The following is an 18,744-nucleotide window of genomic DNA, read 5'->3' as shown; positions in this document are numbered from 1 at the left end:
AAAGCTCAAATAAACATTGTTTTAGATGTATAAAAAATGAACATTTAGGGCTTTTAATCCAGTTCTTTTAATCAATATATCTAAAATGGTCACACACACACACACACGCACGCACGCACGCACGCACACACTTTGGATCTGAGGTACTTTCATTTAGTGCTGGGTTTCCCATCAATTACACACAGTGAATGGTTGTCCATCTCATTGATTGACTGCCCACCAATGCCTAGTGCCCAAAGTTGGAATAGGCTCCTATCGATCCCTGTGACCCTTGTGAGGATAAGCGCTTCGGAAAATGAATGCATGAATATTATATGAGTAGGATGGGCACTGGGAAAATACCAGAGGAAAATCACAGTGAAAAAAATCATTTATCTTCAAATAAAATGCTGCATATTGTTGGACTGAAGTGAGAAGCCTATTTGTGTATTGTACAATACTTCATGTGTTTGGAATGTATTTCACCACATGATTGAGTTTTTACTAGTGTATCGCTCACAGCTAAGAACAGACAATAAGGCAGAGTATGAAGATGCAGTGAAGACTTGGGAGAATGGTAATACAACCCCCAAAACATGGTTTGCATTCTTCATATTCAAATCAAGTAAAACACACACCACTTTCATATCACAGTCATGTCTATTTAGGGGTGTGATCCAATAAACATTGCTCCACAAACTGAAGCAGATCTGTACATAAACAGCTGTCCAGTGCACTTGGGGCAAACATGAACATCTGCTGGCAAAGGCTGACCAGTGTGCTTGCCAGAGGGTTTATCCTAATTGGCTTCTATGAAATCTTTCCCCTGATGATCCTTTTTATTGTAATTAAAACACATCTGGGGTTTTGCTGTTAGTATTAGTGCTAACATTGTTCAGAGTCATGTTTAAATAATTTCCCAAAATACATTTATGTTCAATCACGACACTTTTAATTTGCATGAAAGAGGATCTCACATAAATAGAATGTGTCTGCATAATGGACTTGAGCATCAGTTGTCTTAATATCTTATCTTTTTCTGGACATTAAATTATGAACGAAACGGAAATGCGTCAAATCAGTGCAATAAATACCACAATAACTTTTAATGAAGTTTGCAGTGGAATTTGCCTGATTTGTTAAGATTTTTACAGTGTATAGACATGATAGAACAAACTGTTAAATATATGCATACATAAACATGAGTGTTGTGATGGAGGAATATCAAACACATTTGATGTTCCCTTCTATTCATATAGGCAGATGGTATCCTCCTCAATCACTAACAGTAGCTTGATTTCACACACCCATCACAAACCATGGTGACTGCCAAAGACCACAAAGGAGATCCTGCATCTACTTAAACTTGGTAGAATGTAATGAGGCGAAAAAGTAGGCTTTCTAACGCGAATGTTTCTGCCTCATATCTAAAGAGAGTTCTGCATATTTCAAGCTAACGCCATACGGTGAGGTTCCTCCAGGTTAGCACGAAATTTTTCAAGAAATCTTGAGGCCAGTTCGTCATCGACCAGTCTCCCGTCGCTCGACAAGGTGACGGTCATCAGTTGTCGGGTGCGCAGTGTCTGGTTGTCCTCACAAAGGCTTAATTGGGCCCTGGAGCTCCCGACTGCGAGAATGCAAGCTTGCGGAGGGTTGATCACAGCGCTGAAGCCACTAATGCCAAACATCCCCAAATTGGATATGCTGAGGGAAGTGGAGGATGAAAAGAAAGAAAAAGAGGAAGTCAATATGTTGTTTGTAGAAAAAAAACTTAAAACAAATACTGAATTCCTAAAATAAACAGCACCATATACTGGAACTCAAATACCACCCTAATAAACTAATCTTAGGGGGAAAACAGGCTGCTCAATAATTACAATGTTAATAGATAAAGAACAAATGTAGTATATCGATGGCCTGTGCCTTAGGCTCCCAGAAATATCCTAAATTGCAGATGTAGACTATTCATGACAGGGCTTGGTGCCTCTATGCCCCAAAAGAGTAGTGCACACCTAAAAAAAAAATTAAATCTACATAATGTAAATAAAAAAACATAATTTTAAAAAGCAGTTGCAGATGCTGGAAGAAAAAATATGAAGTTATAGGATAGTACCTATACATTGTGGAATAATTGTATGTGACAATAAGTAATATAATTTATTGTTAAGTATTTGCATATGAAAGGCACATGACCAACGATCTGATAAATTATGCATTTTGCCATTTACAAAGAAATGTATAACAATTATACTTCCAGTACACACAATATGTATGCAGGTATGAATAACATATTAGTTGTAACATATGGCTATATTCTTGGGATATACATGACTAAACAAATAACAGTAATATAGTAAGGAAGATACTTGATATCTCCTATTAATATACAGTAGATTGAATTTTTTGAATCACACCAAATATAAAGACTTTTTCTTGGCTTCTACATTCAGTCAATGCTAATGTTCACAGGGAGTCTAAGACGGACACTTTAGGCTACTTCCTTCTTTCGCTTAATGAGAGCAATAGCCCAAGGCTACATGCAAACCTCAAGAGGACAATGAGCACTGCATCTCCACAGGTATTCATTGCTCCCTGGCTGACACAGAAACCCAATTTATAACCAAATGACACCAATTATTCTAACGATTAGAAAAAGATCCTCTCTGATATGTGCAAATGATAATTTGATGGCTACGTTACCCAACTTAAAATCGGGAATTTCTGACACCACACAAAAGATCAATCACACAGAAAACAATTCTATGTCATGTTTTTCTGGGGTTGCTTTACCTGAACGAGCCACCCTGGTACTCTTCCGGTAAAAGTTTTCCATCTCGAGCCTTCTGAGCCAATGCCTATGAAATACACATTATTTGTCATTTTTCATAGATTGGAAATCAATCTACTAGTTATCAAAAAGTGGTATTGGTGTGCATAAAAACAGACAAACTACTGACTACTATTAATTAAAACAATCAATTTATCAAAATAAGATTAAAAAATACTTACATTAAAAGAAAATTAGACATGCCTAAATATAGTATTGTCATAAAATGGAATAAATGTTAGTTCACAAACAAAACAATACAAAAAGTATCAAACTTGTTTTGAATAACGCTGCAGAAAAAAACAATGAAAAAACAAACAAATCGGAACATGGTGTCCTGAAAATGACAAACTGTCCAATGGGAGCAATTGAGGCGAATAGAAACCATCAGCTTTTGCATTGCAAACATGAAGATAGGGAACGGAAATAACTCAGTGGGAAAGTTAAGACATCTGGCAAACAAAACGAACACATTATTGTGGCCAGGGTTTTATAGTGGAGTGTGACTAACTGTGGTGTAACCTTGGAAAAAATACACATTACACGATAGAGAAGTGTGTGGCATTGGATGTCATACTTTTTTCCAACTGTTGGCCTGAGGAGCCAATAAAAGCATTTGCTTTAATTTAGGTATATTTAAGGGTGCTCTTAAGTTACTTTGATGATTTACTTTTAAATACATAGTCTGTTTGAAAATAACGGCTGGGAATAAACTGAGAAGAAGTGAGAGTGCTAAAAATCTGACCTCACCTGACTGCCAGTAGTTCAAATTTGTCCTCTGTAGAGGACATTTGTAAATCTAAATATCTCCCACGCAGTGCATCCAATCGCATTATTATGTATTATTATATTTTAATTTTATTATATATATTTTTTTGCTCTATAGAGGACATTCAGAGCTTTCCAATGATACCAAATTTCTTTTGCAGTATTCCAATTACTTCACATAGATTGGGGAATTTCAAAATAAATGTGATTGGACAACATTTTTTTCTCCTGGTGGTCAGGAGGTTAAAGACAGAAACGCTTTTGGTCTGATTTTTGCCAGTTTAAAAAAAAACATGATGTCACAGAGCCTAGGAGCCAGCAGATATCGTATGTCTCAATATAAACTAAGTATGTAACTACTTCTTATTGGTTTCATTGCTGAATGCAAAATTGAAAGTTGGTCATGAGTTTTGAAAACATGAGATTGTAATGCACAAGTTCAAGCAAGAGGCTGAAGCACCACTGCATGGTCCCCGTGACTCATTAAAAGGAGAGACCGTCACGCCGCGGATGCATCTTGGGCTCCATTCACACAGGACCCAGTGAATGGTAAAAATCCTACATCTACGACATTCGACCTGGCAATTAAAAATCTAATAATTTATCATCTGAAATTAAAACTGGGATTTTTTGGTGATAATACCTAGTGAGGGCAGGTATTAAGCTAAAAAAAGCAGTGATTTAAATTCAGAAATGAACCTTTGCGTTAACTGAGATCTCCTGAACTCCTTTGTTTCCAGCATCTCTGATGATGGGAGTAATGAGGCCTTTATCAGTTGCAACAGCAATTGAAATGTGAATAGAATCAAGTGCCTGCGGTCCGTTATCTGACCAGCTCACATTAACATCTGGTAGCTCCTGCAATAAATAAAGAAATGGGCAGTGTGACAAAAACAGCAACATACTTGTCAGTTAACCCATATTTTCCAAATTAGGGTCTGTTTTACAAAAGTAGTTTCATTTGGGTGAAATGCCCATAATCTCTAAAGGAAAATGAATGGAAATAAAAACATTTACGTAAAGGGTTTTGTAAGCCATTTTAGAAAATAAAAATAATTTGCATAGGATCATTTCATAGATTAATTCATTCATCTTCCATACCATGCATCCTCCCTCATAAGGGTTGCTGGAGCGTATCCCAACTGACTTCGCGCGAAAGGCAGACCACACCCTAGACTGGTCACCAGTCAGCCGTATAACATAGAGGCAAACGACCATTTGCAGTCACAATCATACCACCACCAGTGAGAATCGATTCCGCGCATGCCAGCACCAAAGTCATGCGAATGAACAACCACACCATCAGGCAGCTCATTACATAGGTTGAAATATAAAATAAAATAAAAATAAGACTGTTTCTTATAATTAGGATAAAGTCAACCACTTACAAAGCTTTCTTGAGCTTAGAAATTGTCTCTGACTCAGAAAATTACACAATCAGGGGTGTCCGGCGGTTTGATCGAAAAAAAATAAAATGAAATAAAAATCTAAAAAAAACAATAATTTTTTAAATTTCTGGAATCATGGACACGAAATATTCAACTTTTGATGTCTTCTTCTTGAGTAAAGTGACAATACTGCTTCACTGTTATTATGTTGCTTTTTTGGTCAATCACAGTCAAAACCAGTCTTTTATGAGTTTTTTTTTGTTTCTTTTGTAATTATCTTTCATCTCATCTCAAGTTCTGAACCGCTTTATCCTCATTAGGGGGGTGCTGAAGCCTATCCCAGCTGACTCCAGGCCAGAGGCGGGGGACACCCTGAATCGGTGGCCAGCCGATCGAAGGGCACAAGGAGATGGACAACCATGCACACTCACACCCAAACCTAGGGGCAATTCAAAGTGTCAAATCAGCCTACCATGCATGTTTTTGGAATGTGGGAGGAACCCGGAGTACCCAGCGGAAACCCACGCAGGCCAGTGGAGAACATGCAAACTCCACACATGTGGACTGACCTCGATTTGAACCCAGGACCCCAGAGCTGTGAGGCCGACGCGCTAACCACTTGCGCTACCAGGTCGCTCTCTTTTGTTATTAGTTAGTCAAATTACTGCAGACAGGGTATAAACCTCACCAAAGCTGGCCAACACTAACATATACACAAGGTCAGATTAAAACCGTGTTAAGGACAACAAACAAAATCATTTAGAAGTACTTACTTTAAGTGTGACAGCTGCTGCCTTGATAATGAAATCATTAACAGAAACTTTAATCTGATCTGAAAAAACAAAGAAAAAATAACAATAGATAAGAAGTAATTTTAAGATGACACAATGTCCGCAAGACAGTTGGTGAGGAATTGCCTGAACTCTATGACCTAAATCTGGTTTGTTAGGGTATGAAATTAATATAAGGACTTGTCGTCTAAGAAAATATGAAGCAACACAAAGAAACTTGTCAAATACAATGCACTCGGTGCATAACATGACAAAGTCGCAAACACAAAGGCTGCGACTGATTTTTCAAGGAGGGCAAAATCTACACAGATATGCATGTTTCGATTAGAATTTGGTTTGAGGGACACTTTACAAGTGTCCCAATTGTCAGGAAACCCCAAGAAAGTGAATTTATACATTACATTTAAAACGAGATAAAATCCCTTAAAAAATTTTACTAAGTGCATTGGCATTCATTTAATTTTTACTTTTCAGCAAGAAGTAGTTTTAAAAACGTTTTACTCATTTCTGAAGTGATTTTTTTTCCTATTAGCATATTATTTTTTTATTTTTTTATTTTTTACCTTTGGCCAAGTCTTTACGTAGCTTCATGACTGCAGCCATGTCACAGTCAACAGAGGCGTAAGCATGTGGGATGGTAGTTTTTGACTGGGTTAGTCTTTGGGCAATCACGCGGCGGACATTTGTTGCTGGAAGTTCTGTGAAAGTGCCCTGAGGAATAAGATTGAACAGTAAAAGGGAGTAAGCTTTGAACAACTGCAAACCATGAAAAACAAGCGTGATAGTCAACAGGGAAATCAGTGTAAAAGAACATGATTATTCTAATGTTGACACAAACAGACTGCCATCACTCACACAATGACCAATTGACAAACATGTTAAAGTAAATTGATGGTAGATCTCAAGAGAGTCATTGATATGGGTTAGGCACAGACCTTCACATTATAACAAAGTCATGTTTAACAGAAAGTGGTTTGGTTTGAAATATCCCAGCAAAATGAATATTGCAATCAAGTCAAAACCATCTAACACTGATATAGACTGAGAAATGAACCAAAAGGCCGTTACTAAAACGTGTTTGCAACGTTCTGCATTTCACAAATTTCATACTACAATATCCCTATAAAGGAATTCATATTATATAGTGGGTCGCGACAAATGCAAACAAAGACGTATGCATACTTTTTTTTGGCTGTACCAGAATTGGTGTAATTCCACTTCCACTGCGGTAGGTAACAGCGGCACATTTGTTGCCATTGGATTGGATTGGATAACTTTATTCATCCCGTATTTGGGACATTTCATTGTGACAGTAGCAAGAGGGTGAGAATGCAGATACAGGAAAGGCATAGTTATAAGTTAGACAGTACAGTCGCAAAGGCAGCAGAACACCCCCATGGTGGGCAGACAAGACATAGACTATGAAACAATGATACTCGGGTGTTTAAAACGAAGAAATCAATTTATACCAACATGTAAAAAGACTTTCACTCCTTCTGGTAGTGTATAAGCCTGCGGAGCCATCAGGGGTAACAAGATAAGATGTAAGATAATGTAAAACCTACCGGTGTGCCTGGCTTTCCAGGCACAGAAAGAGGAGGGATGTTTGGTCTGCTTCCTGGCGGTGGTGCAATAGCTGCTGGGGTCAGGGCAGGAGTCGGAGAAGGTGGGAGAGCCGTTTTTGAGAGTGGACTCTTCTTTAAAAGATTTAATGCATCTCTATGGAGACACAATACAACCAAAAGATAAGAAATTGAAACACAAGGTTTGACCCTAGATCAGGGGTGGGCAAACCGGTCCTCGAGGGCTGCTGTGGGTGCAGCTTTTTTGTTACAACCGATCCAGCAAAGGCACTTTAACCAATGAGATTTCTGCAGAAAACAAGAAGCACCTGACTGCTATCCACTGATTGTACTTGCAGGACATCTGATTGGTGAAAAGACGGCCTCTTTATGGGTTGGAATGAAAACCTGCACTCACTGCGGCCCTTTGTGGAATAGTTTGCCCACCTTTGCTCTAGATCAGGTGTCTCAAACCGATTCCGCTGAGGGCCGCAGTGGGTCCTGGTTTTTGTTCCAACCGATCCAGTGCCGACATTTTAACCAATCAGGTGTCTTCTAAAATAAGTAGCACCTGGCTGCAATCAACTGATTACACTTGCAAAAGGTATCCTCTTGTTGAGTTGGAATGAAAACCTGCACCCACTGCAGCCCATTGAGGACCGGTTTGAGACCACTGCTCTAGATGCAGACAAATGTAAAAAATAATAATAAAAGACAATCTCATTTGACTGAATGGTGATGTTTCTCAAAACCTTTGACCACGGGTCTACACTATCCAAACTCAACCGAGGCAGTCTTGTCAAAATTATGGGAACCATTGTATTACTTATCTTGTTTTATGAGAAAAACAAAGAGGGGCAATATTTGGAAATACCCATGCAAGATGTTCACACGGTAGTTTTGAGTCTGTCAGGAAAATGAGTGGGAAAGGGAATGTATTAGGTGCCTCTATTTGTAGAGTTCCAGTTCCGATTCAGTGCACTGGGGTCATACACACATGCATCCAACCCTTTGTCTGGTTCAGCTGCCTATGACCTCACCACGCAACCCTCTGTTGTTCTTATATTATTATCAGTCCTGCAGAACAGATATGCCACTGATACGAGGGACATTTGGAAGGATTAATGTAAAATGGAAACCAGACAAACTGATGAAATATTTTAAGTTTAAAAAACAACAACAACACAAACTCAAAGTAAAGAGTGTCTGAAAGTGATTATAATTTTAAAAGGCTTAAGAACAAAAACAAAGTAGTGCTTTGCACATACTTTTTATTTATTTAGTGGTACTAATAGGTGGTCACAGCAATTTCATACAGCATTTTGAGAAATATATTTTTCGTTTGAAAAAAACGGATGTATCATATTGAAATTTATGAAACACTATATTTTAATTTTTGTAGATTTTCGTGGGTCGCTCTTGGTGAGGTGGAATATTCGCTTGGCAGTTCTGGCAGTGTGGGATCAATTCCCACATGGTGGCAGGTGGGATTAAGAGTGTATAATGTTGTGCACTACAACTGAAGAGCGACCAATTGGTCTTGGCCTTGGGATATTAAAACATTCTCAACAGTAAAGCCCACTTCTGTATTCATTTTGTTGATCAGATTTAGCTACAATAGATGTTTTTTTAACCAAAAATATAGAAGTGGTAAAAAAAGGCTAACGTAAACTTTTTGAGACATTCTTAATTGAAAAGCCTACTCTTTAGTGATTAGTCCTCTTGGTCCTGTAGGTGTGGCAAGTTTTGGATCAACACCGTGAGTGTCCAGGATATGTCTTGCTGCTGGGCTTAGTCGTAACCTGAAAGAAAATGTGTCATTAGGACACGTTATACTGTAAGGCTTTTAACAGATTCACCTCATTGCCTCCCTAATGTTGTGTCAAAATTCTACATTGTTTAAACTTTTACTCATGTTTGCTCTCATAAATTATGTTCCTATTTTCGAAAATCTCATCTCATGTATGTAGTATGTTAGCTGGGCCAAAAAAGTACCTAATTGTTTGCATAAAAAAGCCACAATGTTTATTAATACTCAATCTATTAAAATCCTAATTAATTGTGAAATGTATTATGGCACTAAACACACATTTTGCATTACTTTACTGTATTCATCTGAAAGAGACACACGGGAGCTCGGTCCTATACCAACTGACTTTTTTTTTACTTTGCTGACTAGTTTTTCCTATGAATTCATAATAAAAAAGGAAAAAACTAAAGCGACTGCAGCTCATCTGATTGATGGCACTTACAATTCCATTGGGACTGTTTTTGGTGGAGAAGGTGGTGAAGGAGCAGCAGGGAACACATCAGTGGCAACAGTTGTAGGTAAAGTAGGTGGAGGTGCAGATTGAGGTAGAATCTCAGCCTTTGTCCAGTCCTGTCCTTCCTCCACCATAACAGCAATGAGAGTTCCCAGTCGGATGTTGCGACTTCCCTCCTCTACCTGGAACACAGGAGAAAAAAAATCATTTGCAGTTAAGTGGTAGTAACATTTGAACAAAAACAGGATTATCAGAATAAAACAAAGTGACAAATAACAAGCTCCACTGTTTTGTATCTTAAATTTATTGAGACCCTCCACTGGAATAGAATTGTGGTGAAATGCGTGACTTTTTCTATTTGTTGTCACCAATGATTCAAGATCCTGTTCGGAACTAATCCAAATATACTGTGTGCCTTTTACTACTTCCTACATGGTCTACTGGACATTGTCAATCAATCTATAGCACTTCAGTGAAATGAAAGGCCATGGCTAATATACTGGTGGTTGCAGTTCATTGGTTTCAATTTTATGACCTATCTTTTTGTTGTCAAGCAATATAGCCCAAACTAATTTGGAATGTGTGACAAAATATTCTCCTAGAGGAGAAAAATAAATGTAAAGCAGAAAACAAAAGCTTTTGGCAGACCTGGGAAATCAACACTATGTACTGTTAAAATAATTAAATATTGTGAATTGAAACATTGAGATGCTTGTTTGCTTTGATGTGTGCTTAATCTTAACATTATATAAACTGTGAGCAAAATCAACAATGCCAATCTATATTATTCCATTCAATAAACAGCATGAATTCCAAAAAGTTTCGGTCGCAATAGGAAGGATAACCAGCTGTCAATTACTACTGCATATTTGAAATTAACTTATAATTTTTTTTAAAAAAATCATTAAAATCTGCTCAATGGAAGTGGTTTAGTTACAAAATCATGTGTAGGAAGGGGATGTGGGTCCAGATCTGCCACGGATGGAGAACATTTGGCATGTCATAAAGAGGAAGTTGTGACAAAGAAGTCCCAAGACAGTTGAACAGTTAGATACCTGTATTAGGCATGTATTAGACATGTGGCAGCATTCCAATTTCTAATCTTGAGTAACCAGTGTCCCCGGAACCCCGACATTTCCGGACTGTTGTAAGAAGAACAGGGGATGCCTCACAGTGGTAAAAATGGCCCTGTCCTTTTTTTGAGATTTGTGGACCATGGACACCATGGAATTTAAGATAAACCTTTTTTGTAAAACTGATACATTTTTTTCAGTTTAAAAATTTCACCTTTTATCTATGTTGTATTTTGAGTGAAATATTGAAATTTGGCACTGTAAAATCATTGTTTAGAGTTTTTAGTTACAATTTGTAGTGTCCCAGTCCCAACTTTTTCAAAAATGTGGATTAAAAAAAACAGTGATTTGAAAATGCTTATCAATTTATATCCCACTGATTCAAAATAAAGGGAATATATTGGTTGTTCAAATTGATGAAAATTATATTTTTCAGGGATTTATATGTTCCAGGGGTGAAAAAAATGCATAAAGTAAGCACTAAATGGGCAACATATAGAACATTAATAAGTGGTAGTATACAAAGTCCATGGCTACCTACTGCAAAATCCCACTACCACAAAAGCAGTTCAAATGGCATAATTAGACCATCAAAATAATGTTAACAGTAAATTAAATACACACACACATACATTTCTCACAAAAAAGATGTCTGAATGATTCTAACAAGAGTAAATTCAAAATTAAGATCCTCAATCATTGGTACTTTAGACCACTGCTGGAACAGTAGTATGAAAGGAGGTAATCTATAGCCAGTATCCGATCAATCCTCTCAATCCCAATAGCCAAGGCTAACCTAGGATTTCAAGCATTATGCTCAGATTTTAGTAAATGACCCTAACACATATGTTAAAGCATGGCATGCTAAAACATGGTCAAATTTAGATCATTGTCAATACAATTTACATGTACAAAAAGGTATGTACTTATAAACACACAATTAAAGGATTAATAGTGCTGTGGTCGAGCTAAAACACATGCCATCTATGCTGATGGTTATCGTATAAACTAGTGTACACATCACATTTTTAGCTTTGAGGTTTTACAGTCTGTCAGTCTTTGACTCGGCTCTACAGTTACGCCCCCCACTTTTTCAGTGGTTGCTATGGAAACTACCATCCCCACTGTAGTAAAGAAAGACTTGAGGAAGGGAAACGCCCAAGTAAAACATAACATAAAACCAATGTTTAAAAGAAAGAGTGGTTTGATGAGTGTTTATGCTGCAAATTGAGAAATAATTCTCCCTGAGTGAGAGCTGCTGATCATTAAACCAATATTGATCAAAAAGATAAGTATTTTTATCCATGTATTCATAGTAAGTGCTAGCATATGGACATAAGGAACCATTAAACTATCATACATCAGACATATAATGTACTGTCTGAAGTAAACCAGAAGGGTTATTACATTTGTTTGGACCAGCAACCGAAAAAGCATCCTGTCCTATTATGCTTCTGCACAGCAACCAAGAGCAGCTGGTAGTGGAGGCATGTTGAGGATGTAGCAAGTCTGCCACATAAACCTGGGTGAAGAAATTTACATCTCTAATCACAAAAAGCAAAATCTAAGGGCGTATTCACAACATTAAAGCACATAGTTTGTTTTCTCTGGTCCAGAACAAAATCAATTTGGTCCAGAATTGTTTGGTGTGCTTCCTTTTCATATTGCAACTGACTCAGGATTTGAAAACAAACATACACATGCACTAATATTGTCCAATCAATGAACAAAACCAAGCACAGTAACAAAGTAAAATATGAAAGCAGACAATCTCAGAGGTCTAGTTTGCAGCATTTCTGCCCATATTGCTACTGTGGATCCAACTAAAAGCGTGACATTTGGCAAATCAGAGGGTATTGTTGCAACATGGATTTAATGTGTAAATATCTTGTAGGCATTGTTTCTCAAGGCACCCCGGCGAACAAGTGGTTAGTGCGTCGGCCTGACAGTTATGGGGTTGAGGGTTCGATCCCAGGTCGGCCCTCACTGTGTGAAGTTTGCATATTCTCCCCGGGCTTGCGGGGGTTTACTCCGGGTACTCTGGTTTCCTCCCACATTCCAAAAACATGTAGAGTAGGCTGGTTGAACACTGTAAATTGTCCCTTTGTAGGAATGTCAGCGCAAATGTTTATCCGTCTGCGTGTATCCTGCGATTAACTGGCCACTGCAGCCTCCTAGCCTTCTGTCGTGCTCAAAAAGTGCAGGCCAACCAGTATGGGCTGTTGCCATTTCGTCTGACATTTCGTTTTTTTAATTCTTTGTTTTGTGAGCCTTAAAAGCTCACCACTCTGCGAAATGCACAATCATAAAATCTTGCACCGAATTGATGTTTTGTTGAACCTTTGAAGCTAACACCTCCGTGGTGCACTTTGGAAAATACCAGGCAATGGCAAGAGGCACTAGAGAGAGATCCTGCTTAAATAACCTTGTTTTAAACATTGGGAAGACTAAGAGCCGAGGATGGAAAACACCCGCCTTTACATTTCTTGGGAGGAGGTGGAAAGGCTTGAAAACATCAAGTTCCTGGGCATCCACATGGCAAGATCCATATACACACATGACCAGGTGAAGAGAGCCCAACAGAGGCTCTTCCTCAGGAAGCTTCAAAGGAGTGAACTTCTGACAAACCTCTACAGAGCAACTATAGAGACACATCCTCTGTATGTGTGCATTGGTGTGATATAAAATCTGCACCACACAAGACAGGAAAGACTGCTCAGATGGTGAGAACTGTTTAGGGAATTGTGAGAAGTCCTTTCCCGTAACTTGACTCAATACACTCAAAATGGGCTTGTTAGATAGCCACAGACAGCAACCACAAATGAAGAACATCAGCAACGACACAAAAAGACTAAAACGCAGCTTCTTCCCCAGATCTGTGAAATTTTAACTTAAAAAGAATCTGAATGTCATTGTGTGTTGTTTTAAAACCTTACATAATTTGTAATTTCCTTCTTTTTTTTTATACATTGTACAGAATTGAGTACAAAAAATTCTCTGTGCCAAATATGTACGTATTTTGAATTCCATGTATTCTTTGAATTGCAACATGACGTTTACAATGACACAACATCAAGATAGCTTGTCTCATCAACTAAGGCACCTTAAGACGTTACACTGAAAGCAGTCTGTCTTTGTCTGTCTTTAAACCATTGCTCTAAACAGAATTGCATTTGTGATTTTGGAATTTGTTCTCACCAAAATTTTAGCTAAGATGCCATCATCGTTGGATTCCATGGTGACTACAGCTTTGTCAGTCTCAATTTCACAGAGTGCATCGCCTGTTGCCACAGCTTCACCTGCAATGTAAGAGTTTAGAGCACATGTGTCAAAGTGGCGGCCCGGGGGCCAAATCTGGCCCGCTGCATCATTTTGTGTGGCCCGGGAAAGTAAATAAGTGCCGACTTTTTGTTTTAGGATAAAATTAAAATGAAGAGTATAGATGTATCTTAAATGTCCTGATTTTCCCTTTTTAAATCAATAATTGTAATTTTTTAATCATTTTTTTCTGTGTTTTTAGTTCAAAAATCATTTTTTAAAATCTAAAAATATGTAAAAAAAAAAAAAAAAAAAAGCTAAAATAAACATTGTTTTAGATCTATAAAAACTGAATATTCAAGGTTTTTAATCCAGTTCTTTTAATCCATTTATTAAAAAAAATCTAAATATTATATCTAAAATGGTCCGGCCAACGTGAAATCAAGTTGACGTTAAAGCGGCCCGCGAACCAACCCGAGTCTGACACCCCTGGTTTAGAGAAGGTAAATTACATTAAAAAACACAATATGATACTTTTTAATGATACAAAAAAGTACAACTAAAAGATAAGAAAAGATATGATACTGCAAATAACTAAATTTTTCTCACAATGAAGAAATTTGCAGTTTAGAGGCAGCATCTGAATTGAAAATCTTAAACCGTTGATGGACCTGTTATGATAACCTAAATTGGATTTTTAGAATTCTGTAGCCATGATCAGAAATAATAAGCAGCTAGCCACTATAATGACTACTAGTCCTGAAAGGGTTCATTTCAAGCAGAAAATATGGTCAAGAAAAATAATGCTTTTGTTTCTGCATGTTAATTATTTGATTATAATTGTTATACAGGCAGCACACTGAATGGTGGTTAGTACAGTTCTCATTTTTTTGGGTTCAATTTTGTGTGACAAAGCAGGGCATACGGAGACAAACAAACGCTCACACTTGCATGGGACAATTCAGAGTTTCCGACAAACCGGAGTACCCAGAACAAAACCCACACATGCACAGGGGTCGGAAGCCACTTTACATACTTCACATACATACTTATACAGGATTTTACACTATATATTAAGTTATATTTACCTTCTTTCTTCAGCCATTTTACAATGTTTCCCTCCTCCATCGTGGGTGAGAGAGCCGGCATTTGCACATTTAGTGGGGGTACTACACCTGCCGAACAGAAAGATCATAACAGCATTTGAATGGGAACAATAACGCAACAATATTTAAAAAAAGAAAGAAAGAAAAAAACCCTATCCATAGATAAGTGTATTACTGCAAAGGAGGTGTTCCATAAAATAACGAATGATTGTGATCTAAAAAATAATATTTTGAGTTATGTTATTACATCTACACAACTGGGATTAGCTACACCAAAACTTGAAAAGTTGAAAAAAGCTATACAAATACCACCAATTATGCTCAGTCATCGAAATAATAATGTGAAATAATAATCAAATTTTAATAGAAGTTTAATAGAAAAGAAAAGCATATTCTTCATTACAACCAAATATATAATAATAATAATAATATGAAATAAAATCCTGAATGAGCCTGAACTGCTCAGCATGACCAGATATTATCTACCCTTCTGTGGTTTTTGGTTGCCCAGTCAGTGGTTTGTTTCAAAACCCATTCCAACAAGACAATGACCTTAATGTTCATCAGTGGTTGCAACAGGGACTGGATCCTAATTGAGTGAAAGAGCGCTCACATGTCATGAAAAGACAACATTTTTGTCACATGACTATGTAGCTGAAAGAACTTGTTTCATGCATAGTGATCCCAGACACACATTCTTAAAGCACAAGGAAAAATGGTGCATTAGCAATGGTTCACTTGAATCTGGCGTATAATATCAAGAATCTACTGAACTGATTGTGGTAAAGCTTTTTTTAAGACAACATTTCATTCAAGTGTATAAATGGTACCAAGTATGACTAACCACGGCGATAAGAAAATTTTGGCATATGTTAGTTTGCATGAGAGCACAAAATAAGACGATTGAGTGTATCTGAACAGAAAGAATATTGTTTAGAAAAGAGAACAAAAACAAACAAAGAACAAAACATATTTTTTTAAAGTTCCACGATTAATGCAACCAGTTGTAAACACTTTTGAGATAGAAACATGCTTAAATTATTGTGGACTAAACTATCTTATCTAGATGGTCTCTACATATGCTGATATTTTGCCATGAATACATCAAAACAAATTATTATTTCCACATTTGCACAAATGTAAATTTAATAATTTAAAAAAAATAGAGAAGTTTAAGTTTCATTGGGAAAGCAGAGTTTAGCTTTTATTTTATTTTAAATTTATTATTATATTGTACTGGCATCTGCTGGATATACTAATACATTGCAAAGCCTGTAGTCCGTTCCCAGTGAATTCTTCCACATTACGTACTAGCAGTCATTAATTTGTGTGGCACTATTAAAAATTTGGGTCTCAGTGAATAAACAGAAACATGAGGTATATAACACTTAAGCAATGCATGCAATATTATAATACTGAATATACTGGAAAATTGTGCATATTTTGCCATTTCGCTTTGAAAGAAAACACGTTCTCATCGCACCAATATCAGCCCAGTATTAATTTTGAAATACACCATTACATTTTCTTTTAAGAACACAAATTTAAAAAAAACAAGCATGAGAATTAAAATGGGGAAGACTTGAGGTAACTATAAATCAACTTTCTTTAACTCTTTTACATCTGTGCAAAAAACATTGATATTAGGTCATTAAACTTGGTGTGTTCAAAATTAAAATTATAAGTTCACACATACTATTGATATCAAGCAAGACAAGATTTCTCAAAATGACCAGTGTCAAAATGCCCAGCCCTTTGAATAAAATGCACCAACATTGAAAACGTGATGGTTTAAAGCCAAACTTTGTAAACTACTGTTTTCTTAAATGTGTGTATAATCGTATTCATACATTTTTTGTTAGCACTGTCTGATATGTAGTTGTTAACAAAAGAAACTGTAAGCATTAATAGTAAGTTATTGGTTATAGGCTCCTTCCTGTGGCGTAAGAAGCGCTTTCATCTGTTTTGTCGGGTGGGTAGTGGCTTATCCTTATACTGTCGTGATTAAAAATAAACAGACAAAAAAGTTATGGAAAATAAAATAATTTTGAAAACATTCATTTTGGGGATCTTGATAATCAAATTCAAGCCTAGTCACTCTAGTGTGCAAATAAACAAATAACATTGTTGAGGAGCTACATTTTTAATACTCTATGATAATATACTGAAATGGGCTGGCCACCAATTAGGGCTGTACCCAAACTAGTTCCTATAATTACCTGGGATAAACATCATCACTATCGCAAACCTCGTGAGAAAAAACAGGATAGAAGATTAATTATTGAATGTACGTATGTCAAGATGCACAGTTGTTACTGTTTGACTCTTTGTGCCCTGTGATTCATTCAGAAGATGAATACATACAACAACTTTAATTTTTGGAAACTGATTTTATTCCAGGATCTTTTAAGGTTTTTATTTTATTTTATTTTGAACTGTGGTACCATCATCTTGAGTCCCACAACTTCTGATCATCTAATAATGTAAATTGACATTTCAACAATAGAGAAAGAAAAATTCCAAGTAAAGATAATTTAATCACCGTAGCCCACTGACGTTCAAATGTAGCAGCTTGATGAAGAGCACAGTTTAATTTTAATTACACAAATTAGTTGTATAGATCATCCTATATAATAACAAACGGGATTGCATTTCTTTACGGTTACTACTTGATAGTCTTGCATGGGGGCATAAAAGTGGCAATTCTTGACACAGAAGTGAGAAAACATAGGTTAGTTATATTGAAAGGTTGGTTCAATGTTGTAAGAGAATAATGAAATACGTATCCGTATTTTGATAGAAACAGCTTTAGCTAAATGTCATCGGATGACAAGATATATCTTAGCGTCACACAACTTACCGGAGACCCATGGTGACTGAAAAAAGTGTCTTGCATTCTCCGGTATTGACTGGGTGCTCCATAATAATTTGTTTATGTTAGATAAGTTAAGACCGAGTAAAATTCCTTGACGACCCAGACGCAAGGAGGCTGCCATGTTGATGCCCTCATTCGGGGAGACACGCAGATGCCTGATCAAAATGTTTGTATTTTCCGATAGACCAAAATGCTTTGTTTTTATAAAGAAAACAATTGTAGACATACGAAACAAGTCTTTTTAAATCAAAAAGTTTTTATAAAATTTACAAGAATTATTTTCAATACATTTAGACAGGCGCAAGTAACTGACAAAAAGACTTTCCAATCGCATAGACGTAAATTCTTAAATGTCTGTTCGCGTGCAGTGCAGTTGCCATATTGCATGTGGCAAGTTTACATAACTACACGATTGTAAAATTTTTCTTTGTTGATTTAACAGACAGTGCCCTCCAACACACACCCTAAACCAAAATAAACAATGTAATTTTTAATATGATTATTATATATAGTGTAAATTTAGGTCTATTTGCATTATATTTAGTATATATATATATATATATATATATATATATATATATATATATATATATATATATATATATATATATATATATATTCACTGAATATATATAATATATAATATAATATATAATATATACTGCGAATAGACCTAAATTTACACTATATATAATAATCATATTAAAAATTACATTGTTTATTTCGGTTTACGGTGTGTGTGTGTGTGTGTGTGTGTGTGTGTGTGTGTGTGTGTGTGTGTGTGTGTGTGTTTCATTTCAGCACTTGAATGACAGGGATAAAAAAATAGTCCAAGGAGTTTAATAGTAAATCC

The 18,744-nt window shown here is 36.5% G+C and overlaps 1 protein-coding gene across 1 annotated transcript; it reads right to left on the bottom strand.

The window, feature by feature from the left end:
* Positions 1-908: 908 nt before the first annotated feature.
* Positions 909-18,047, bottom strand: pdhx (pyruvate dehydrogenase complex component X). The gene is made up of 11 exons (XM_077596252.1): positions 17,877-18,047; positions 14,999-15,085; positions 13,851-13,951; positions 9,568-9,761; positions 9,019-9,117; positions 7,319-7,472; positions 6,317-6,464; positions 5,736-5,794; positions 4,274-4,432; positions 2,770-2,834; positions 909-1,683 (listed from the first exon to the last, which is right to left on the bottom strand). Exons 1-11 carry the CDS (start codon positions 18,010-18,012, stop codon positions 1,428-1,430), a joined length of 1,458 nt encoding a protein of 485 aa, XP_077452378.1. The 5' UTR covers positions 18,013-18,047; the 3' UTR covers positions 909-1,427.
* Between the last annotated feature and the right edge of the window lie 697 nt (positions 18,048-18,744).

Source organism: Stigmatopora argus, chromosome 3 (assembly GCF_051989625.1).
Source record: "Stigmatopora argus isolate UIUO_Sarg chromosome 3, RoL_Sarg_1.0, whole genome shotgun sequence".
Lineage (NCBI taxonomy): Eukaryota > Metazoa > Chordata > Actinopteri > Syngnathiformes > Syngnathidae > Stigmatopora > Stigmatopora argus.
Note: the sequence above shows the minus strand (reverse complement) of the source record. Positions and strands in the feature narration are given on the sequence as shown.